The sequence below is a fragment of the Orcinus orca genome, chromosome 3 (assembly GCF_937001465.1).
Source record: "Orcinus orca chromosome 3, mOrcOrc1.1, whole genome shotgun sequence".
NCBI lineage: Eukaryota > Metazoa > Chordata > Mammalia > Artiodactyla > Delphinidae > Orcinus > Orcinus orca.
The window spans coordinates 7,006,089-7,029,544 of NC_064561.1; the positions used below are offsets into that span (position 1 = coordinate 7,006,089).

At 51.9% G+C, this 23,456-nt stretch overlaps 1 protein-coding gene and 1 pseudogene across 1 annotated transcript; one reads left to right on the forward strand and one right to left on the reverse strand.

Moving 5' to 3' along the window:
• Positions 1-9,929: 9,929 nt before the first annotated feature.
• LOC117195753 (uncharacterized) lies at positions 9,930-10,029 on the forward strand (annotated as a pseudogene).
• Positions 10,030-11,360: 1,331 nt separating this feature from the next.
• CDC37 (cell division cycle 37, HSP90 cochaperone) lies at positions 11,361-22,929 on the reverse strand. Its single transcript, XM_004277357.4, has 8 exons — positions 22,712-22,929; positions 16,813-17,094; positions 16,367-16,475; positions 16,149-16,264; positions 15,936-16,058; positions 15,120-15,302; positions 14,948-15,019; positions 11,361-13,854 (listed from the first exon to the last, which is right to left on the reverse strand). The coding sequence occupies exons 1-8, from the start codon at positions 22,811-22,813 to the stop codon at positions 13,702-13,704; spliced, it is 1,140 nt and encodes a 379-aa protein (XP_004277405.1). The 5' UTR covers positions 22,814-22,929; the 3' UTR covers positions 11,361-13,701.
• Between the last annotated feature and the right edge of the window lie 527 nt (positions 22,930-23,456).

The window sequence follows — 23,456 nt, forward strand, 5'->3', positions numbered from 1 at the left end:
ACTTGGTGCAAGCCCAGGTCCTCAGCTCGGCAGTCTTTCAGTCCTCCAACTCCCCTGCCATATGGCCCTACATCTGTCCTGCCTTTCGTCCCTGTCTGCCTGGCCAGCCCTGCTTTGCGGCCTGAGACCCCCTTCCTCTAAGGGAAGCATTTCCGGCCCACCAGCTCACATCCCTTTTCTGATCACCTGTAGCCCTGTCCTCCGAGGGCCCCTTGCTCTCAAGGTAGCAGCTTGGACGTCCCACCTGATCCGAGTTCTGATGCCTACACAGTAGGTCGCTGTCATTTTACAGAAACGGCTATGCGCTGAGCGTTTTCCACGCGTTATCTCATTTGATGCTAGCAGTAGTTCCTGTGGGGACTGTTATCCCCATTTCTCAGAGAAAGAAACTGAGGTCCAGAGAGGTGACAGACTCTCTCCTTGACCAAACTGTAGTCTTCTGAACCTTCTTCTCGACTACTCCTCAACCTTGGCAACAGTCCTGTCTTTGGCCTGCACAGTACAGTCTAAGCAAAGAATCCTTCTAAGTCATCCCTCAACCCTTGATATCTGATCAAGTTTCTCATTCCCCACCATTGATGTATACATCCTTGGCCTCTCTTTAGCAAGAATCCCCCTACCCTCAATGTCTCCATGGACCTCATCACTCTGCTCTGGCTGTCAATCCCCAGCTGTCTTTGCTGCATTCAGAGTTGAGCCCAATGCTCTCCCCTTTTGCAATCCGCCTATTGCAATAGTCCTGAATAAAGTCTTCCTTACTGTTCTGTGAATGAAAAATATTGCCTGCCATATCAATAAACAAAGGATGTTGTAGCCATCAAGCCATCACATTACAGCCCCCCAGATGGTGACCCTGGAGGGAACTCAGGATAGAAAGAGGATGCCCACCATCAAGCCATCAGCCACAGCACACCACACCCCCCAACCCCCGCAGTGATGCACCCTGAGGAGACTCCGGATGAGAAAGCCCAGGATACTGGCCCTAGATAGCTGAGGTGCCTATCAAAGGAACGACTTCAGTGAGCCCAGACTCTTGCATCTTCCCATACATAGAAAAGTACTAAATTCCTTAACTTGAGATATTTGGTTTTCTTTAATTAACAATAATCTTTTGATGTTCCGACTACCTGGTCTTTGATGCAAAAACTCCTGTGTATCCTGGATCCCCACTTGCCTCTTCAGAGCAATCTCTCAGAGTTATCTGAGATGCTGTGTCCCAGACTTAATTCTCAGTTTTGTCTGCTGAATAAACTATAACTCTCAACTTTTAGGTCATGCTTTTGTCGACTGTCAGTCGACAGTTTTTAACAAGTGTCAGAGTCATTTTTTTCTTTAACAGAGGCTGAGTAACTTTCCGAGGTTAGTTAGTTGCCCAGCACAAAAGAGCAGAACCAGGTTTATTTCTGAAGGTGGAGCCATAACTGCTGTGGCCAAGGGCATGTGGCTACTCATCTTAGTCTGAGAAAATGTGGGGAAAAACAGACTCTTCTTCACAGGGCAGCTATGGAGATTCAATGTGAAGTTGTAGATAGAGACTTAGCCTAGCACCTGGAGGGTAGTGAGTGCTGGGAACTTGGGAACTGGGGAAGCAACAGTGATGCATCCTGACAAGGGAATAATTTGCAACTGGGGAAAAAAAAAAAAAAAGAGGAGCTCTGTACTGATATGGAGACATCTCCAGAGTGTCTGTATATTTCATAACAGAATGAAATATATAGAATAAAGAGAATGTGTTATATTTCCCTGTGCCTGCTCAGCCCGCCTATGGGAAGACTCAAGAGAAATATAGAAATATTGGTTAGCTCAAGGAAAAAAATTTCAGAGAATCTCAGGAAAAAAAAATCTCACATTTGTCTCACACCAACCTTGGGTTCATCAGCAAAATCTCACCCCTCCTGGTCCAGCCCCCATCATCATTTGCCTGGACCAATGCAGTTGCTTCTATCCTGGTCTGAGGCTCCTCCCCTTGCCCCTGCCCACCCCCACCTCCTTGTCTATCCTCCCTGCATCACCCACAGGGCATCTGTGAGCGTCTGAGCACAATCTCCTATCCTTTATAGATATGGGTGATCGGGCCCAGAGCCTGATTGTGTGGGTTACAGAATTGTGAAACCATTTAAATGCTCAGGGTCTCTTATGCTAAGGTAAGGGCACTGACTGGAGAGGTTTGGAATGGAAATATTGGGCAGACACAGATGACCCTGAGAACTTTGACCCCATCAATACACTTGTCTGAAGGAGTTGGCCCTTCTACGTGTGATATTGTGATATAACAAGAAATATATATTTGGTCTTCATCCCTGATTCCTGGCACAGAACTTCGAAAACTCTTGAAACTTGTTGAGTGAAAGAGCTGATAGCATCATGTTTTGTTATAGTATTTGGGTTTAGTTCCTGGTTCCTGGCTCAGAGCTCCTAAAACCCTTGGAATTTCCTGAGTGACAGAGGTGAGAGATGAGAAAAACATGTTTTGTTTTTCGGTCTAAGCCTGAGCAGCCATACCCGAGTTTATGCTAATGAGGTGACTCATGGATGGCCCTGGAGATTGTCAAACTAAGTGAAGTAAGCCAGATAGAAAAAGACAAATACTGTATGATATCACTTATAGGAGGAATCTAAAAAAAAATGATACAAATAAACTCAGAACAGAAACAGACTCACAGACTTAGAGAACGAACTTATGGTTATGGGGGGGGAGGGTTGTGGGGAGGGATAGACTGGGAGTTTGGGAATGACGTGTACACACTGTTATATTTAAAGTAGATAACCAACAAGGACCTACTGTGTAGCATAGGGAGCTCTGCTCAATATTCTGTAATAACCTAAATGGGAAGAGAATTTGGAAAAGAATAGATACACTTATATGTATAACTGAATCACTTTGCTGGACACCTGAAACTAACACAACACTGTTAATCAACTAGACTCCAATATAAAATAAAAATTTAAGAGACTTCCCTGGTGGTCCAGTGGCTAAGACTCCCCACTCCCAACGCAGGGGGCCCGGGTTCAATCCCTGGTCAGGGAACTAGATCCCACATGCTGCAACTAAGAGTTCACATGCTGCAACTAAAGATCCTGCATGCCTCAACGAAGATCCCGAATGTGGCAACCAAGACCCGGCGCAGCCAAATAAATAAATAAATATTTTAAAATATAAAAAGAAAAAAAAAAACTTTCATGAGCTTCACCCGTGCCCAGTTTTAAAGAAACCACAATAATAGAACAAACCAAATACCCAGGCCAAGAAATAAACCCTCACCACTCCCCAGAAGCTCCTGATTCTGAATCAGCAAGTCCATCTTCCTGTCCCCTTCACCTGCTATATTTTTCTTAGCAACCTTTATGACAGTCTGACGTTCCACTGGAAGTCTCTTTGAGCACTGGTTTTAATGCCTGGCTTCCATTCTAGAATGTCAGCTCCACAAGGGTTCTCCACTGTGTCCTCAGTGCCTGGAATTGTGTCTGGCACCCAGTAGGTTCCAAGAAGCTGGTGGAGTGAATGATCTACGGAGATGTCTAGGCCGGGGCTACTGTCCTGCTCTGCTGCGGAAGGGCTGGCCATGGCCTTCCGGCCTCAGCTTCCTCTTTGCCACTAGGACCGCAGCAGCAGGAAACCAAGTGTGCCAGATTCTTCAACAGCCAGCCTGGATGAGGTCGGTTGGCCTCGCTGGGCCTGGAGGCCAGACTACAGAGGGCGGGCTGGGCCTGGGACCTGCTGTCTACCACCCGAGGAGGGACCGACAGGAAGTGTCAGAGTGATTAATAATAACAATAAGGGTAATAAACCCAGTCATAATAATAAACTCTAATAATAGTTCACATTTTTCTAGGCTGGATGCCGTCTGGGCCCAGGCATTCTTGAGAGTGAATTCTCTTGAGTTGAGAATTCAACTCATTCCTCAGTTGAGAATTCTCTGAGCCCTCTCGGGTTCTTTTAAAGTGTAACGAGTACCCCACTTGACAGCTGGAGAAAAAATAGGACGTGGAGGCCACTGGGAAGGCTCATGTGCTGCCCCCCAGGCCTGAGTCCTCTTTCCTGAACTCCTACATCTCAGCTGGGGTCCAGCCCCAGCAGGGAGGCTCCGGGTTACCCCACCAACCATGGGGGTTTGCCTAGGACCGAGGGGGGTTCCCAGGCAAGGGACTTTCCGGGTTAAAATTGGGACAGTCCTGGGCACACTGAGACTACTGGTCACCCTGCTCCAGTGGTTTTTTTTTTTTTTAGGAGGAAGCTAGAATTGGGGAATTCCCCAGACTCTGAGAGGCCTGCTGGGGCCTCCCTAGAGGTCCCGCCAAACCAGGGAAAAGTCAGGGGCTGCTAAATTAAAACAAAAATCTCTTTGTGTCCTTTTGAATGGGAGGGTTCAGGAAACAGTCAGCCCCCTCCCCAAAACAGCTATGAGGTCGGTTGGGAATCCTTCCCTTGTATGTGTGTGAACACATGGCCTCTAGAACATTCTCATAAGTAGCCACAGACAAGCACATTCTGTGCTGAACTCCAGAGGAAACAGAGGAGTTACACACATGAAGGCTGGAGCCAGAAGGCCAGTGTGATCCCAAGCCATCCCTCAACATCACCATACCTCAGTTTCTTCTTCTACAAAATGGGGCTAATTGGAGTCCCAAACTCAGAGGTGTGTGTCAGGATCATCAAATGAATTAATATACATAAAGAGCCAGGCGCAGAGCAACTGGTATTATCTTTTTTATTTCACAATATTTCTTAGATATCTTTCTTTTCCACTCTGTATAGATCTATTTGGTGGATTTTTTTTTTTTTTTTTTGCTGTGCCCGTCGGCTTGTGGGATCTTAGTTCCCTGACCAAGGATCGAACCCGTCCTTTGGCAGTGAACGCTTGGAGTCCTAACCACTGGACCGCCAGGGAATTCCCCAGAACTGTTGTGTTTTGTTTTTAATTAATTTTTATTGGAGTATGGGTGCTTTACAATGTTGTCCCGGAATTGTTTTAATATGGAATATTTCAGGCATCCAAAAAGGTGTGGAGATAAATAAAAACATCACCTAGGCACCAGACAGAAACAAACCCAGTGTCCATCAACAGAGGAATGAACAAACAGAATGTAATATAGCCGTACAATGGAATACATTTGACCCTTTGTATCCACGGGTTCTGAACCCCGGATTTAACCAACCATGGATGGAGAATAATCAAAAGAAAAGGAAATTCCACAAAAAAGCAAAGACTTGAATTTGCCATACACTGACAATTATTTACATAGCATTTACATTGTATCAGGTGTTGTAAGTAATCTAGAGATGATTTAAAGTGTACAGGAGGATGTGCATAGGTTATATGCAAATACTACGCCATTTTATATAAGGGACTTGAGCATCTGCAGAGTTCGGTATCCATGGGGGGTCCTGGAATGAAGTTCTGACACGTGCTACAGTGGGCATGAAACTTGAAAACCTGTCAAGTGCTGGGACTTCCCTGGTGGTTCAGTGGTTAAGACTCTGTCTCGGGTTTCCCTGGTGACGCAGCGGTTGGGAGTCCGCCTGCCGATGCAGGGGACACGGGTTCGTGCCCCGGTCCGGGAAGATCCCACATGCCATGGAGCGGCTGGGCCCGTGAGCCATGGCCGCTGAGCCTGCGCGTCCGGAGCCTGTGCTCCGCAACGGAAGAGGCCACAACAGTGAGAGGCCCGCGTACCGCCAAAAAAAAAAAAAAAAGACTCTGCACTCCCAGTGCCCAGGGCCCGAGTTCGATCCCTGGTCAGGGAATTAGATCCCGCATGCGCAACTGAAGATCCCGCATGCCTCTAATGAAGGTCCTGTGGGCCGCAGCTAAGACCTGGCGCAGCCAAATAAATAAATAAATATTTTAAAAAAAGAAAACATATTAAGCGCAAGAAGCCAGATACAAGAAGACAAATATTGTATGTTTCCACTTTATAGGCGGTCCCTAGAGGAGACAGAAAGTAGAATGGTGGGGGCCAGGGGTTTCAGGAGCGGGAGGGAGAGTCAGTGTTTAACAGGAACAGAGTTTCAGTCTGGGGAGATGAGAAAGTTCTGGAGATGGACGGTGGTGAGGGTTGCGCAACAATGTGAATGTACTTAGTGCCCCTGAACTAGAAACTTAAAAATGATTTAAACATGAACTTTTATGTTATGTGTATTTTAACCACAATGTTTAAAAAATCAGGGGGAAGTGAGGTTAGTGAAATGGACAAAGGTGGTCAAAACGTACAAATTTCCAGTTATAAAATAAATAAGTCCTGGGGATGTAACGTACAGCATGGTGACTAATAATACAGTATTGTATAACTGAAAGCAGCTAAGATGGTAGATCTTAAAAGTTCTCATCACAAGAAAAAAGTTTTTGTAACTATGTATGGTGATGGATGTGAATTGGACTTATAGTGGTGATCGTTTCACAGTGTATACAAACATCAAATCATTATGTTTTTCCTGAAACTAACATAATATTATATGTCAATTATACCTCAATTCTCTTTTTTTTTTTTTGGGCTGCGCCGCAGGGCTTGCGGGATCTTCCCTGACCAGGAATTGAACCCGCGCCCTCATCAGTGAAAGCACAGAGTCCTAACCACTGGACTGTCAGGGAATTCCCTCTCAATTTTCTAAAAATCAAAAAAATTGTCTGTGTGCCCTCCACTGAGGTAAAAAACAAAACAAAACAAAACCAGCATAAATACCGTGGAGGATCTCAGAGTTCCACTCTCCACTTCCATCCCTGGAGGGAGGTAGTTGCTGTCCCTTCCTCCCCCTAAGCAATGAGTAAGGGCCACTTTTCATTTAGTCAATACATATCTCTTGAGCACCTACTTTACGCTCGGCCTTGTTCTAGGTCCTGGCAACACAGCAGGGAAGAGAACAGATAAAATTCCCTGCACTTGTGGCGTGACATTCTAGATGGGATGACAGCCAAGAACAAGGATAAACAAGTAAAAATATATAGTGTGACAGATAGTGATACGATATAGAAAAAGCAAAGGAGGGAGATGATGTCACTGGAGATCGGGTGGCCTGGGACCATCTTTCTGATCTGCAGGAGCTGAGGTGGAGACACAAGGATGTCAGGGGCAGGGTGTACCAGGCAGGGGGAACAGCTGAGGCAAAGGTCTGGAGGAGAAGGCTGTCCTTGAACTTGATGTAATTCCTATCTATCTGCTGGGCCCCGTAACTTGCTTCACCGCATTTCTTTTTTCTTCTTCTTCTCATTTCATTATTTCTTTTTAAATTTTATTTATTTATTTATTTATTCTTGGCTGTGTTGTGTCTTCGTTGCCGTGCACGGGCTTTTCTCTAGTTGTGGGGAGCAGGGGCTACTCTTTGCTGCAGCGTGCAGGCTTCTCATTGCGGTGGCTTCTCTTGTTGCAGAGCATGGACTCTAGGCATGCAGGCTTCGGTAGTTGCAGCACGTGGGCTCAGTAGTTGTGGCTCGCAGGCTCTAGAGCACAGGCTCTGTAGTTGTGGAGCATGGACTTAGTTGCACCGTGGCATGTGGGATCTTCCCCAAGCAGGGATTGAACCCATGTTCCCTGCATTGGCAGGTGGACTCTTAACCACTGTACCACCAGGGAAGTCCCTCATTATTTCTTTTAACAATTAATTAATTTTAAAATATTTATTTATTTATTTTTGGCTGCGTCGTGTCTGTTGCTGCACGTGGGCTTTCTCTAGTTGCGGCAAGCAGGGGGCTGCTCTTCATTGCAGTGCATGGGCTTCTCATTGCGGTGGCTTCTCTTGTTGTTCACCGCATTTTTGTTCATGAATTTCATCCATATTGATGTGAGTTTCTCTCCCTGGTTTCACTGCTCTGTCATGCAGCACTGTACACATTAATAGGCTATAATTTATTTGTCCCTTCCCCCGTGAATGGACAGTTATGTGAAATCCAATTTTGTGGTCTCAATGTCTCCAGGAAACAAAATTTTCCCACCCTTTTTTTCTTTTTAATTGTTTTTTGGATTTTTTTTAAAAATAAGTAATTCATTCACATAGTTCCAAATCGAAAAGGCACAAAATGGCTTTGAGGACAAGTCCCCACTCTGCTTCCAGCCCCCTGACACCCATCTCATTACTGAATTCAAAACATGCTATGGTTTAATGGTTCCTCAAAAAGAATTACCAGGGGCTTCCCTGGTGGCGCAGTGGTTGAGAGTCCACCTGCTGACGCAGGGGATGCGGGTTCGTGCCCCGGTCCGGGAAGATCCCACATGCCGCGGAGCAGCTGGGCCCAGTGAGCCGTGGCCACTGAGCCTGCGTGTCCGGAGCCTGTGCTCCGCAACGGGAGAGGCCACAACAGTGAGAGGCCCACATATCACCAAAAAAAAAAAAAAAAGAATTACCATACGATCCAGCAATTGCATTTCTGAGTGTATACACAAAGAAAGCACAGACTCAGAGAGATATTTGTACATCTGTGTTCATAGCATCATTATTCACAATAGCCAAGAGATGGGAAGCAACCCAAGTGTCCAACGATGGATGAGTGGGTAAACAAAATGTGGTGTATTCTACAATGGAATATTATTCAGCCATAAAGAAAAAAAAGAAGGAAATTCTGGCACATGCTACACCATGGATGAAACTTGAAAACACTATATTAAGTGAAATAAGCCAGGAACAAAATTACAGATATTTTATGAGTGGGGACTTAAGTGTTTAATGCATACAGAAATTCTCATACTTGGACTTCCCTGGTGGTGTAGTGGTTAAGAAGCCGCCTACCAATGCAGGGGACACAGGTTTGAGTCCTGGTCCGGGAAGATCCCACATGCCACGGAGCAACTAAGCCCATGCGCCACAGCTACAAATACTGAGCCCACGTGCCACAACTACTGAAGCCTGAGCGCCTAGAGCCCGTGTTCCGCAGCAAGAGAAGCCACCACAATGAGAAGTCCATGCACCGCATGAAAGAGTAGCCCCCACTAAAATAAAATTAAAAATAAATTAATTAATTAAAAAAATAAAGTATACAATTCAATTAAAAACAATAAAGTCTTGTACTTAATACCACTGAATCGTACCCCTCAAAATTGTTAAAATGGGGACTTTCCTGGCGGTCCAGTTGTTGTGACTTCCAGATCCCACTGCAGGGGCCGTGGGTTTGATCCCTGGTCAGGGAACTAAGATCCTGCATACCACGTGGCGTGGCAAAAAACAAAACAAAACAAAACAACACAAAATGGTTAAGTGATCAGTTTTGTTATGCACATTTTACCACAATTAAACACACACACGCACACACGCGCGCGCGCACTTACGGAATGCTTACCCTGTGCTGTGTTCTCAGCCGTGGGGTTTTAGCCATGAACAAAACACAGGAATCCCTGCCTTTAGGAAGCTTACATAAACCAGATAAATAGTAATAAGCCCACTTGTGGGTTTTGTTGGAAGGTGGAAGTGGTGGGCAGAGAAGAGTGGAGCAGATAAAGGGTATAGGGTGCAGGAGTAACTTGTTTTAGGCTCTGTCCTCAGCACCCAGTGTAATTCCAGGCCCCCGGCAGGATATGTGTTGCCTATGAGCAGCTGTGTATTCAGGGCTTCCTCCTATAGCCACAAAAAAAGAGGACATTGCTTCACTCAGCTTCCATGTCCTTGGCTTCTGGTGGGTTCTGCCGATGGGGAAGGCTGACAGGAGATCAGAGGTGGGAGACAGACGAGGGTCCCTATTCCCTCCCTGCCCAACCACCGTTGGGCAGTAGTGGTTTCTCTGTGGCCACATAACCTGCAAGGAGCCCCTTCTTCACGGCTCCAGATGTCAGCAAGTTCTGCTCCCTTCCCATCCTCTTTAGTCCTGTCGAAATCTTCCCACTGTTGCTAGTTCCGGGTGCCTTATGGAATTACAACGCCCCAAAGATGTTCATCCCCTAATCGCCAGTGAGAATCAGGAATTAAGAATGCTACTCAGCTGACTTTAAGGTAGGGTGATTAGCACTTGCTTCAGCGGCACGTATACTAAAATTGGAAGGATACAGAGATTAGCATGTCCCCTGCACAAGGATGACGCGCAAATAAGTGAATCATTCCATATTAAAAAAAAATGATAGGGAGATTATCTTGGTGGACTCAGTGTAACCACAAAGGTCCTTAAAAGTGGAACGGGGAGGGGACTTCCCTTGTGGCGCAGTGGTTAAGAATGTAGGGGACACAGGTTCGAGCCCTGGTCCAGGAAGATCCCACATGCCACGGAGCAACTAAGCCCGTGCGCCACAACTACTGAGCCCGTGCTCTAGAGCCTGCGAGCCACAACTACTGAAGCCCACGCACCTAGAGCCCGTGCTCCGCAACAAGAGAAGTCACCGCAATGAGAGGCCCGCGCACTGTAACGAAGAGTAGCCCCCGCTCGCCGCAACTAGAGAAAGCCCGCGCGCAGCAACAAAGACCCAATGCAGCCAAAAATAAATAAATTTATTTCTTTTTTTAAAAAGTGGAATGGGGAGGCAGAAAAAGAGGTCAGAGTGATGTGACAGAACTTGATTCATCTTTGCCATCTTTAAAGATGGAGGAAGGGGGCCATGCGCCAAGGCGCACAGGCAGCCCCTAGAAGCTGGAAACAGCAAGGAAATGGATCTTACCCAGAGCCTCCAGAAGGATCACAGCCCTGCCAATGCCTTGATTTTAGCGCAGCGAGACCCATGTTAGACTTCTGACCGGCGGAAGGGTAAGGTAATGCATTTGTGTTGAAGCCACTAAGTTTGCGGTGATTTGTTACAGCAGCCACAGAAAATGAATCCACTCAACACACATCTGTTGGTTCTCCTGTCCCACTCACATCATTACATTTTGTTCAGTGAAACCCTTTGGAGTGGAATTCTGTTTGCCGCTAAGACCCAGCCAATCATGCTTCTGGGAGCTTACTCTATAGGTGGGATGCCTGTCTTCGTGGAAAATGGTGCGCAAAGGTGTTTCGCTGCATTGCTTGTAAAATTAGAGACGGAAAAACTTGCAAGTGTTAAAAACGCTGGTGAAATAAATGCTGAGATGTGCACATACTGGAGCTTTCTACCAGAGTAGAAAGAATGAGGAAGTGCTGATGAACTGATAAGGAAAAATCTGCAGGGCCACAAGGTTCAGTGAGAAACAGCAAAGACGCGCGTCGCTGACTGCAGTGTGTTAGCTCTGTGTGAAAAAGGAACGGAAGGGGTAAGATTACATTTGAACTTACAAAAAGAAACCCTGGAAGGAGTCACGAGACACCGTATACGGTGGGCTCCCATGGCTGGGGGCAGGGAACAGCGTGGGTGGTGGGTGAGTAGAGAGAGAACCTACTCTATGTGTCTCTCTTAATAGCTGGTGTTTTAAATCCTAGCCAGTGTTAGGGTGAGGCAGGCGAGGCATGAAAGCAAAGAGGGCGCCAACTCAGTAATCGAGATAAATATTTTAATGTAATATTTTCCAAAAACACCATTAATGTGAAAAAAAACATGATGAACAAAACATTGAAATTTTAAGTCAAAAATCAGTAACAGGGCTTCCCTGGTGCCTCAGTGGTTAAGAATCCGCCTCCCAATGCAGAGAACACGGGTTCGAGCCCTCGTCCGGGAAGATCCCACATGCCGCGGAACAACTAAGCCCGTGCGCCACAACTACTAAGCCTGCACGCCACAACTACAGAAGTCCATGCACCTAGAGCCCGTGCTCCACAAGAAAAGCCAACGCAATGAGAAGCCCACGCACCGCAACGAAGAGTAGCCCCCGCTCGCTGCAACTAGAGAAAGCCCGGGCACAGCAACGAAGACCCAATGCAGCCAAAAATAAATAATTTTTTTTAAAAAATCAGTAACAGCGCTGAATTCTACTGAAGCCTGAGGTCAAACAAAATATCAGGAATATGGATTCTATCTTTGAAAGTTTTACAGTAAAGTATTAACAAGTTGACGATCCTGAGTGGATCCTGGATGGGTGGGGTTTATCCAGGGCCTTAGGAGGGCCCCCCATACCCCCCCCCACCAGCCATTCTCATCTATATGAAAAGCATTAGGCAATGCCACTCAGGTTTGCAGCTCACTGTTGACCCCTGGTGGTGATCAGCTTGGACACAAAGGCATTTACTGAGGGCCAGGACCCCTTCGGGGCGCTGGGAATATTTTAGGACCAAGACTCAGTTTGTGCCGTGGTGGTGCTCACAGCATAAAGGAGACAGCAATACACACATCAGCAAAACCAGGCAGGTGAAGAAGCTGCGAGGCCAGACGTGATGGGTGACTCAAAAGGCGGGTCAAGGAGGACCTCTGGGAGGAGGTGGCAGAGCTCTGATTGGAGTGAGAAGCAGCTGCCAAGGGGTGGTGTCCCCCAGAAGAGGTGGGCAGTGGGCTTCACGACCCTTGGTATTTCATGTCTTAAAAGTTGATGTGTCCTTGTTTATTATAGTATTCTTTAAGCCTTTCCTGTGGCCCGAATATTCCATTACCTTTTAAAGGAAGACTGCTTTCAAAAGATTACTTTTTCAAGGGAAGGGTGTTCAAGCAGAGGGACGGGCATGTGCCAAGGCCCAGATTTTGAGCACCTGGGTACCAGGCGCCATGCTTGCCTGTACATTATCTCACCTACACCTCATCGCAACCCTGGGAGGAGAGCATGAACATTACTCTCATTGTACAGAGGGGGACACTGAGGCTGAGGAAAGTGCCCAAGGTCACACTGATAAGAAAAACTTGAAAGTGCTTAAGGATCAGCAAGGAGGGAGTTGATGAGAAGGGGAGGACATGAGACGAGGGCAGGGAGGTGACCAGGCAGATGGTGTAGGGCCTGGCGAACTGCAGGGAGGTCTTAGGCTTCTGCTCTGAGGGATGTGCCCTGACTCAGGTGTTCACAGGTGCCCACTGGCGGCTGCCTGCTGGGGTCCAGTGAGGGCAAGGAAGACAGGGAAGAGGCTGGAGTGGGCATGCAGGCCAGAGGTGACAGGGACCTGAACCAGGGTGGAGGACCAAGGGCAGTGGACAGACTCAAGATTTGTTTTGGAGGCAGAGCTGGCCACGTGGAAGGTGAGACACGGTGCAAGTTGATGCTCCTGAACGGACGCTGGGGGGTGGCTCAGAGGGATGAGATAATCCCAAGACTTACGGGGGGGGGGGGGGGGGGGGAGTGAGAACCCTTGACACAAAGGTGTCCTGAGGAAGTGTTCCAGGCGGCGGAACGACACATTCCTGGAGAGCCTGGAGTGAGGATGGAGGACATTGCCCATTTGCTGCAGGGCAAAGCTGGGGGCATCACAAGCCCAGCCGCCAACACTGACCAGGGTTCCCTCCCACCCTGCAAGAGAAGAGCTGTGCCAGCCCTCCTGAGGTCTCGCGGAGCATCTGAAATCCTTTATTGGAAGATAATTGCTGTTTACTATGTAGGAGACTCAACAGCAGATGAACAGTGAAAACGGAGCCCACAGTGACTGGGGCAGGGCCCTCAGCTGGGGACCCCACCCATACCCTGTGGACCAGCCTGGCAACCTCTACCCCTCCCTGGACCCCCAAGCCTTTGGCATAATGCTGAAGTGGGGGAGCTGCAGGCAGTGAAGCTCCTTGACTCAAAGCAGACTTGGATGAGCGCTCAGGGAGTGGGGTCAGTGGAGGGGGGTGGGCAGGCCCCTCCGGGCTAGGTGTGGGAGCAGCCAAAGTGGAGGAAGCCAGGAGCTGGGGAGATGGTGTCTATTTTTGTTTTCTGAAAAGGGGCGCACAGGGGCCTGCAGGCAGTCGGGCAGCAGCTGAGGTGGGTTATGCGCTGACGTCTTTCTTGTCGCCCCGACTGGAGGCTTCCAGCAAGGGGTCCCCGGGACCCGCCTCCTCCTCTTCTTTGGCCTCACTGGACTTGGAGTTGGGGACCCAGAGGCCGGAGTCGATGCAGCGCTGCATATGGTACTTCGCGTCCTGCAGGGAGAAGGGTGGGTTGGTGAGGCTGGGCTGCCATCTTCTGGTGGCCCGCCTGTCCCCCGCACATCCTCGAGCCTGCTTCCTGCTCTTTCTAGATTACAGCTTTACCAAAGAACTGCGCGCAATGATGGAAATGGCCTGTAATCTGTGCCGTACAATATGGTAGCCACCAGCCACGTGTGGCTACCGAGTACTTCAAATGTGGCTGGTGCAGGGGAACTTTAAAGCTCACTTAACTTTAATTCAAGTTTAAACAGTGTAGTCTAGAACAAGGGTGAGCAAACTTTTTTGTAAAGGGCCAGACAGTAAATATCGTTGGCTTGCGGGCCCTATGGTCTCTGTCAAAACCTCTCAACCCATCATGCCTCAACTTTATGGTTGTAGCACAAAACCAGCCACAGACAAGATGAAAATAAACCAGCCTGGCTGCTGCATTCCAATCAAGTTTTATGTAGAGACAGGCAATGAGCCTGCAAGCCATAGGCGGAAGACCCTTGGTCTAGATGTTCATTCCCACAGAAGCATCTAGAAACCCTGGGCCAGGTCTTGCGACTAGACTTTTTACAGATGAGGAAAGCAGTGTGGCCAACGGGGTGAGACAGGCAGCAAGAATGGGGTCAAACCGAGGTCTATCAAGACTCAAAGTATTTATCTACCAGCGCGGTGGCTGCTCGAAACAGCTGCTGTTTTTACCAGCACCTACTACGTGCTCAGCCCTCCCCATGGATTTCGTGAGTTAATATCGAGAGAAAGTGGTTTGATGAGGTAACTGAAGCTGGAAAGGGACCCCCTCCTTGGGCCACTCTGAGCTGCTGGCAAAGGTGGGGTCAGCTGGTGTGCTCATCAACAGTCCGCAGGGACAGGGACACTCAATCTGGACGCCGGGCACACAGTAGGTGCTCAATAAACGTAAGTGGGCAGGTGGCACAAAGCCTGGCTGCCTCGTGTGCTGGCCACACGGTGACAAAACGTCCCTTGTTCCTTTGAGAAGCCCAGGAGGGACACTTCTACCAATGATGTGGGCAGCAGAGCTGGAGGGGGCGGGGGAGACACATCGCTCGCCCAGGTGGGCTTGGGCGCAGTTACTCACGGTGGGGTCCATCTTGCTGATGGCATCTTGGAGCATCTGCACATCCTTCACGTCAAAGCATTTCTGGAGTTCCTGTGGGTGCAGAGGGGTGGGGTCAGGGCCTGGGTCCCAGGGAGCCTGGGGACCCCACTGGCTGCCTGCCTGCTGCCCGCCAGGGCCCAGGGGGCCGCACCTCAGGGAGGGACTCGTAGACCTCGACGGGGTCCAGACCGCCGGGGCCAAGCCGCTTCCTGCGCTCCTCCTCCTCGTACTCCTTCATGGCCTTCTCGATGCGCAGCTTGGCCCGGCCCCGCACGCGGTCTTTGAAGGCCTCCAGCTCGTCGTTGAAGCCCTCCATGTACTGACGGTCAGCAGTCTGCGGGGGGTAGGGGCGTGCACAGGATTGAACTGGGGGAGCCAAGACCGCCCCACTGCAGGTCCTCAGAGACGCCCCAGGGCTCCCTGCATCTGCTCCTGAACTGACTGACAGGCACCCTGGGCCTCAGGGCTCTCCTCTGCCTCCTCTGAGCTCGACTTTACACCTCTGTGCTCACGACCCCCTGCCCGCACAAGCCCCTGAACCTCAGACTCGTGACACCCACCTCCTCCGGGTCCTCCTGTGGAGTTTAGCGGGCATCTCAAATGCAACACAGCCACCCCGGAGCTCCCGGTCACACCCCTTAGTCTGTCCTGCAGCTCCCCCAGCTCAGCAGGGATAGCTTTGCTCTTCAGGTGCTCAGGTAAGAAACCCACAGGCATCCTTGACTCTGGCCCTCACCCCAGCTTAGGACTTTCAGCACATCGTGCCAGCTCGGCTTTCCAAATCTGCCCAGGAGCCGACCACTCGTCAGCTCCTCCATGGCCCAGCCCTCTCCTGACTGAGGAGAGGACTGATCACAGGGGCTTGAGTCCAAGTAAACCCATGTCTGTCTCCCCCAGTGGACCGCAGGCTGGTTCCCTGAGGAGGACCACCCTCCACTCTGCCCTGGCCACTCCGGCCCCTCCCTACCTTGATCTTGGTGAAGAACTGCCGGAAGCAGGCACGGGGGTCCACCTTCAGGCTCTTGGCCAGCTCCAGGATGAACTGCATGACGATGGTCTGGTGGGCCACCTGCTCCATCAGCGCACATTTCTGCCAGGGGAAAACAAGCACGGCGTCACCAAGTGGCGGACCCAGGGCACAGCCGAAATTTCCCCAGCCCCGAGGGCGGGCTCCACATACCTCCTCCACCTCTAGGTCAATGCACCAGATGACCAGGTAGTTGGCGGTCTCCTCACACACCAGGTGGACGTTGTCCGACAGGTACTTCTGGCTGTCATCCCAGCGGCGGAGCATGCCTGCGGGAAGGTGTTGGCAAGGTGTTGGAAGGGCCCTGGAGGCAGAGGCTAGCCCCTTGTCACGTGCACCGCCCACCGGGCCCCCACCTGGGCCCAACTTACCGAAGTGCTTGATCTGTTTCTCATACTTCTCCACGAAGGTTTTGTGTTTCTGTTCCCTCACCTCCTCCGACTCCTCCTCCGCCCGCTCAGGCTTGGTATTGACCATGCTCTGTGGTGGGGTGAGAAGGGGAGTGGGCTGGGGCGAGGCTGTGCGGCGCCTCAAGCGTGGCCGGGTGGGCCGCGGCCGCAGCGCCCATCCCATCCAGGGTGGAGGTGGTGACGGCGCCATGAACATCAGCGTGGCGGAAGCGTGGGCGTGGCAGGTGTGGCCTCGGACTAGGGCCTTCGGGCAGATCAGAGGGGGGGTACCGGTGGGGTGCCGCACCTGCCTGGGCCCCCACACATGATCCCCTCACCCGCCACCTCCATCCACCCGTCCCTGGACCCGAGCAGTCCCCTCGGCCACACCTGCCACCGTCTGCCGAGCGCGCCCGGCTCTCGCACACCTTGCTGAAGCCGTCCTTGCTGAGCGTGTCCACGTTCCAGGGCATGCTCTTCTCCTTCTTGCGCATCTCCTCCAGCTTCTGCTCCCAGCTCCGCTCCTCCTTGCGCAGCTGCTGTGCCTCGGCCTGCAGCCGCTCCAGCTCGGCCCTGCTACCCTCGCCCTCGGCCACCTCCAGATCCTTCAGCTTCCGCTGGCACTCGGCCACCTTGCGCTTGCACTCGCGACAGCCCCTGTCCAGCTCCTCCTTTTCTTTCTGGAACTGCTCCATGCGCTCCACCCGGGCCTGTGGGACAGGCACGGCCCATCACTCTGCGGAACGGCTTGTCCCTTGACCCCAGCCCCAGGCCCAGGACCCCAACAGCTGCACCTGGAATGACCCCGGAGAATGTCAGCACCAACCTCCGTGTGCTGGACTCCCAGCTCCCGCTCTCGCTCCTACAGGTGCACCTGAGCCAGGGCGGGTCCCTCTTCTGCTCAGAACCCTCTACGGCTGCCACCTCACTTGGAGCAAAAACCTAAGTCCTCCCTGTGACCCGCAGGGCCGTGCGCAATCTGTCCCGTGCCCTCCATGGCCTCACCTCTTCCTGCTCACCCCCTCCCTCCAGCCACACTGGCTGCCTCACCTTTTCTCGAACCCACTTCAAACCTCAGGGCCTTTGCACTGGCTGTTCCCTTGGCCTGGAATGTTCTCTCCCCAGATACCCCCCACCCCGGCATCCTTAACATCTTCTTTTTAAAAAAATATATATTATTTATGTATTCGTTGGCCGCGCCCTGCAGCATGCGAGATTGCGGTTCCCTGATCAGGGGTTGAACCTGTGCCCGCTGCATTGGGAGTGTAGAGTCTTAACCACTGGGCCACCAGGGAAGTCCCCCTTATCATCTTCAAATGTCCCTTACAGGGAATTCCCTGGCGGTCCAGTAGTTAAGACTTCGTGCTTTCACTGCCGAGGGCCCGGTTTCAATCCCTGGTTGGGGAACTAAGATCCCACAAGCTGCGCAGTGCGGCAAAAAAAAAAAAAAAAAAGTCCCTTACAGATGAGGCCTTCCTTGACCACCCGGCTGAAGGTCTCAACCTCCCCCTACCCTGCTATGCTTGATCTTCCTCCTCAGCACTTGTCACCCGACAACAGCCTGTGACAATTATTTATCATGTTTCGGGCACTGTCCTCCTCCAAGGATACTGGCTCCACAAAGGTGTTGTGCCTCCAGAGCTGGGCCTGACACACAGTACGGACTCAGGAAAGCCTTGTTGGATGTAATAAAGTAATAAGATGCTGGATAGAGGCCTCACCCCTCCCCAGGGTCTCAGGTTCCCCCTCCTCCCTGGAGCCACCCTCAGTAACACTCAGGCACCCTCCTGCGCCCACCACGCCCCTCAAGCCACCGCTGCTTGGGTGTCCCACAGGCACCTCCAATTCTGTGCCCCAAACTGAACTCCCCACCGGAGCCCCCCAGACCTGTTTTTCTGCTGTGTCCTCCCTCAGCAAAGAGCCTGCCCCTGCCTCCTGTCCCAAGCTGAGGCCTGTTGTGAGCCCTGTCCCTCCCTCTCTGCCACCAAATCCTGACATTTTTTTTTTTTTTTTTTTTTTTTTTTTTTGGCCACGCTGCGTGGCTTGTGGGATCACAGTTCCCTGACCAGGGACTGAACCCGGGGCACAGCAGTGAAGGCCTAGAATCCTAACCACTAGGCTACCAGGAAACTCCCCTGACACTTTTCATTTCCAGTTGTTTCTCCAATTTGCTCCACCCCGGGTGCTGCACCTGGATCTGCAGAGGCCCGCTCAGCTCTGTCTCCAGGCCAGCAGGCCCTCCTGAGCCCAGCCTAGTGCCCACCAGCCTCCTGTCCCCCCCTACCCTAGACGCCACTCCTCAGACCTCCTCTTCCACTGCACCCCATCTCCTCAGTCCCCCATCCCGACCCCTATCAGATCACTGGGCCCTGTCACTCTCCAACCCTGCTTGGCTCCCAGCAGTGCCTGCTCAACCCAGACCAATGACTGAACCCTGAGAGGTGTCACCATCTTCCATTGCTGTCGCCCCAATCCAGGCTCGGAACCTGCCACAGGAGTCTTTGAAATGTACCTGTCTGACCACAGCCCTCCCTGCTACCTCAGACTGGAGTGTCTGGGTTCAGAGGGGACCCCAGACCCCTGCCCCACGCTGGCCAGATGGCCAAGGCTCCTTGGGGGGCTGGGTCGCAGGCCGATGCCGGCCCCTGTGGTTGATGCTAGCCCTGAATGGACCAGCTCTCTCCTGACTCTTAGCCTCTGCACATGCTGTTCCTCCCACCTGGAACTCTCTTCCCCTTACTCCATCTGCTTTGTCCCCAAGTCTCAGCTTCGACAAAGCCTTCCCCAAGTGCCCGACCCCCAGAGTCACTGAGCCCCAAAGGCCCCTCTGTGATCATCAGATGACGTGATGAGATGCTAGTGGAAGGCCTTGGGGCACCAGACCTGGGGTCATATCTCACAGCCACCATGTAATGGCCGGGTGTCCCTGGGCCAATCCCCTAACTTCAGTTTCCTCATCTGTCAGATGCAGACAATAGTGCCAAGGTTGCACTGGGAAAAGCAAAAAAGGTTATAAAAGTAGACAGTCCAGAGCCGTGCTGGGTGCTCAGTCAGCACCATTCCCACGTTGGCTACTGTCATTACTGTCTGTCCGAGGGGACAATCTGTCTCTCTCTGGGGACTGTACTGGGGCTCAAACAAGAAAATGTACTTCAAGTGCTTAGCTCGATATCCAGTAAATGCTTATAACTGGTAACTGGGAGCAGTTGTTACTGTATCATCAGAGCAGCCCAGCTCCACCACTTACTGGTGATGTGACCTTGGCCAAGTCTCATATCTCTCCCTGCCTTGGTGTCCCCCTCTATGAAATGGGGTCTCACAGGGTTGTTTTGAGGACTAAATGAGTTACTCCCAGGAAACTGCCTGCAACACAGCATTCAGTATACGTGTCCTCAACTGTCATCACCGCCGTCATGGCCACGGCCACGGCCACGGCCACCAGAATGGTCCGCTAACTTGCTTCTGTGCTTTATTAGAGGCCCTAGCACAGGGCCAGGAAGACGGTGGGTGAGAAGCGGGAGACCTGAATCCTTCTCTAACGCCCCACAGGACCGACATGGCCAACCCTGAGCCTCACTTTTCCCACTCGGATGAGGCCCTCGCCTTGCGGAGGACACATTGTGGCCTCTGCCACCTCTCTTTTTCCACGATGGGACTGTGTCACCTGGAGCCTTCCTGCTGCCTTATGGCATTATAGCTGGCCTTGGGTGGCAGCAGGAATCTACCACACTGCTGGTTTCTGCTGGACGGCCATCAAAATCTTCCCGGCATCCTCTGAGCAGCCGCCAGGGAGGCCAAAGCTAAATAAAGGCCTCCTGGAGCTGCTGGGGGTGGCAGCCTGCCCGGCCTGAGCTTTACGCCTCCGGGAGGGGCTGTAGCAGGCTGGGAAGGGCAGAAGCCTTGGCAGCGAGAAGGGGCCACAGGTATCACTGCCCTCCTTACAGACAGGGGACCCAAGGCTCACAGAACCTGGATACCACACAGCTCACTGGGAGGAGCCACAAGAAACTAGTACTGGTGGCTGTTTCTGGGCAAGGGAGCCAGGGAGCTGGAGCTGGAGCTGGGAAGACTCGCTGGTCCCCTTCTGGAACCTTTGGATTATTTTTTTACCATGAGCGTGAATTACATGAGTAATAATAATGATAGTGGCTAAAGTTTCTACACAGTTTATTACATGCCAGGTACTGTCCTGAGAGCATTACACACATTAAATACATAAGGCAACCCTCACAACAACCCTATGAGGTAGATACTGATAAGATCCCCAGCTGGAGAAATTGAGGCACAGAGAGATCAACACTCACTGGGGGCAATGCAGCAGGTCAGTGATTCAGCAGGAGCCAGCATCTGAACCTGGGTGGGCAGGCCTGTGCTCAGAAGCACACCAGGCTACCTTTTCTCTAATCTCCCTTTCCCCTCTGGTCCTGCTTACTCCCTCCCGGGCCCTGAGCCAAGTTCTTTTCAGATCTCATTTCATGTCATCCTTACGATGGTCTCATGGAGGCGGGGTCTCGCTCCCCCTAAAGCAGCAATGGCCCTGTGGCAGGGCTGGGATGAGAACCCAGGCTTGGTGGCTGCTGAACCGGGTGCTGGAGACACCAGGCTCCCTGCCTCCACTCCAGCACTGGGGCTCCCAGTGGCAGGCCAGGAAAAGGTTTTGTGCCAAGAGGGAGAAGGGTGTGGTGGGAGGAGGATGCTGCAGGAGAGGGGACATCAGCCTCCCAACTCAGCAGGACCAAACCGTCCTCCCCACGGTGATATAGATTAACTATGTTACAGAAATAGGTGTTCCCAAGAATTGCCTTGAGAGCTTGCAGAGATCTTCAATATTTCATAATAAAATGTTACACGTGTCAAGAAAGAGAAGTGCTAGAACTTTCTCCTTACACTCCAGGGGCCCACCCGGCAGACACTACCCAGGAGGCTGCTGCTTTAAGGAATGGGTTGGAACTGGGACTGGAAACCAGATGTAGGGACTAATGCTGGGTCTTGGCAGGATGGGGAAGGGCCCTTCTAGAAGCTTCTAGATAAACGACTGGGAGCTGATATATGGGAAGGTGGGGTGAGGAATTCCTAACTGGAAGATTCTGAGAGACATATGCCCTCAGTCTGAGAGTGTAACAAGCATAGGAATGTGGGTGCAGGAGCTCTGATTTGGTGGAGCAGATTAGAACATTAGGTCTCATGAGAGCCATTCTGTTGGCCTGAGAGTGCTGCTGGTCAGGGAGAGGGGTGAGAGAACACACAGACTTGGGATTCTGGGGTCTGGATTTGGGGGAAAATAAGTAAAAGAAGGGGCAGGGAATTTGGAATTAGACTGGGAGGGTTCCTGGTAAAAGCAGGGTCAGTGTGGGTGTCTGAGAACAGCAGACCAAACTGGGGTCAGAAGGAAGCTGGGGTGGGTTTAGGTCCTGGACTTGGGTTTGAATGAGGCATTCCAATGCTGGCGGAGGTTCCTACAGGAAGCCTGTCTCGGGGGTGGGCGGTGACTGGGCCTGCAGTACCAAGTAGGGGCAGGGGCTCTGGCTGGGCAGGACGCCACGTGGGTAGGGTTTCCTGATGCAATAGGAAATTGGGTCTACAGTGCATGAGGCTGAAGGAGAGCAGCCGGAATTGGATGCTCCATCAGGGCGGAGCTGGTGGTTCAGTCTGAAGGGGAACCAGGTTTCAAAATTCCAGTCCTAGATGGGACTGAGGGTCCTGGTGGGGCACCGGTCTACGTTCTAGGGAAGGGGTCCTGGGTGTGGGCTGGAGTCCCAGGCCAGGAACAGAAATCTCGGCGGAGGACAGAACTCCTTGCTCTATTGAGAGGAGCAGAACCTCTAGATCTAAATGTGAATCACCGTCAAGATTCCGAAAGGCAGGTCACAGACTAGACTTAAAGTATTGGGAACTCTGGGGGTTGGAGGGGCCAATGGGACATCCAAGATCATAAGTGGGTACCCGAAAGGTTCAGGGTGCAGATTCTGAGGTAGAATTCTGGGTGTAAGTGGAAGGTCCCAAATGGATTGGGGGGGCACGTCCAAAGCTTGTCTTGGTAGTCTAAACTGTGAAGAAGGTGCCCTAGGGGTCAACTGGGAGTTCCAAGAAGAAATTGGAAGGGGAGGGGGGAGGGGGGAGGGCCCAGGATCGCGGGCAAGGAACTCAAGGGTCTCGGCAATTCTGTTGCCCCGGAGTTGAATCAAGGAACCCCGGGCGATTCTGAAAGTCCAGACTGTAGGGTGGGAAACCCAGGTGTCAATGGCTAGGCCCCCAGCAGTATCAGGAGTCAGAACTCTGAAGCGGAGTCCCGAGAGTGGGGGAAGGCGCTGGGCGCGCGCGCTCTACCTGGTGCCGCCAGCGGAAGAGGCTGGCTGTGTCGATGTTGGGGTGCGTCTCGTCTTCATCGTCAGACACCTCGATGTGGTCCCACACGCTGTAGTCCACCATCTTGCCTCCGCGGCCCAGCCCGCTCCGGCTCTGGCAGCAGCAGCAGCGGCGGCGGCAGCAGCGGCTGCTACGGCGGTAGCACCACACAGACTCTGCCCGCAGAGCCCCGCCCCTTCCGTTTCCGCCCGGACGCGGGCGCCCCCGCCCGCGCGTGACGTCACATCCCTAGTAACCGCGGCAGCGGCACTGGCGACCGAGGTCTTAAAGACCCCTGCGCACGTGTTCCGGCTCCCCGAAGTCTTCGCCGAGACCTCACCCCATCGGGCTTGGGGCCTCCGCTAGGCACCTCCTAGGGGTATACGGGTGGCTTCTCCAACCTTGAGCTCCCCTTCTCTCCCGGTGCCCCACGGTGGGCGTTTACGGCGTCCGTGAGGGGGGCAGTTGGCGAGACTGAGGGAGAGGATTGTCCCCTTAGCCACACCGCAGTGACGTCAGACCGAGCCCACTGCTGGGGCCGGGCCTCGGCGAGAAGACCTCGCTCCCGCCCCTTGTGAAGAGGAACTTAACTTTGTGCCTGATAGGAACGGACATTCCCAGTCCGAGGGGTACAGGGCCCTGCCCTGGGAGGGTCTAAGTAAAGGAAGGATATGGCCCTGCCCTTGAGGAGTCGGAGGTGGGCGCGATGTAGCCCTGCCTTAATGGC

Coding starts and splice junctions, on each gene's coding strand:
- CDC37 (XM_004277357.4), bottom strand. CDS start 22,813: ATGGTGGACTACAGCGTGTGGGACCACATCGAGGTGTCTGACGATGAA. Junction 15,303..15,935: donor AGTTCTTCACCAAGATCAAG/GTAGGGAGGGGC, acceptor TACCCCCCGCAG/ACTGCTGACCGTCAGTACAT. Junction 13,855..14,947: donor TCAGCAAGATGGACCCCACC/GTGAGTAACTGC, acceptor TTCTCCCTGCAG/GACGCGAAGTACCATATGCA.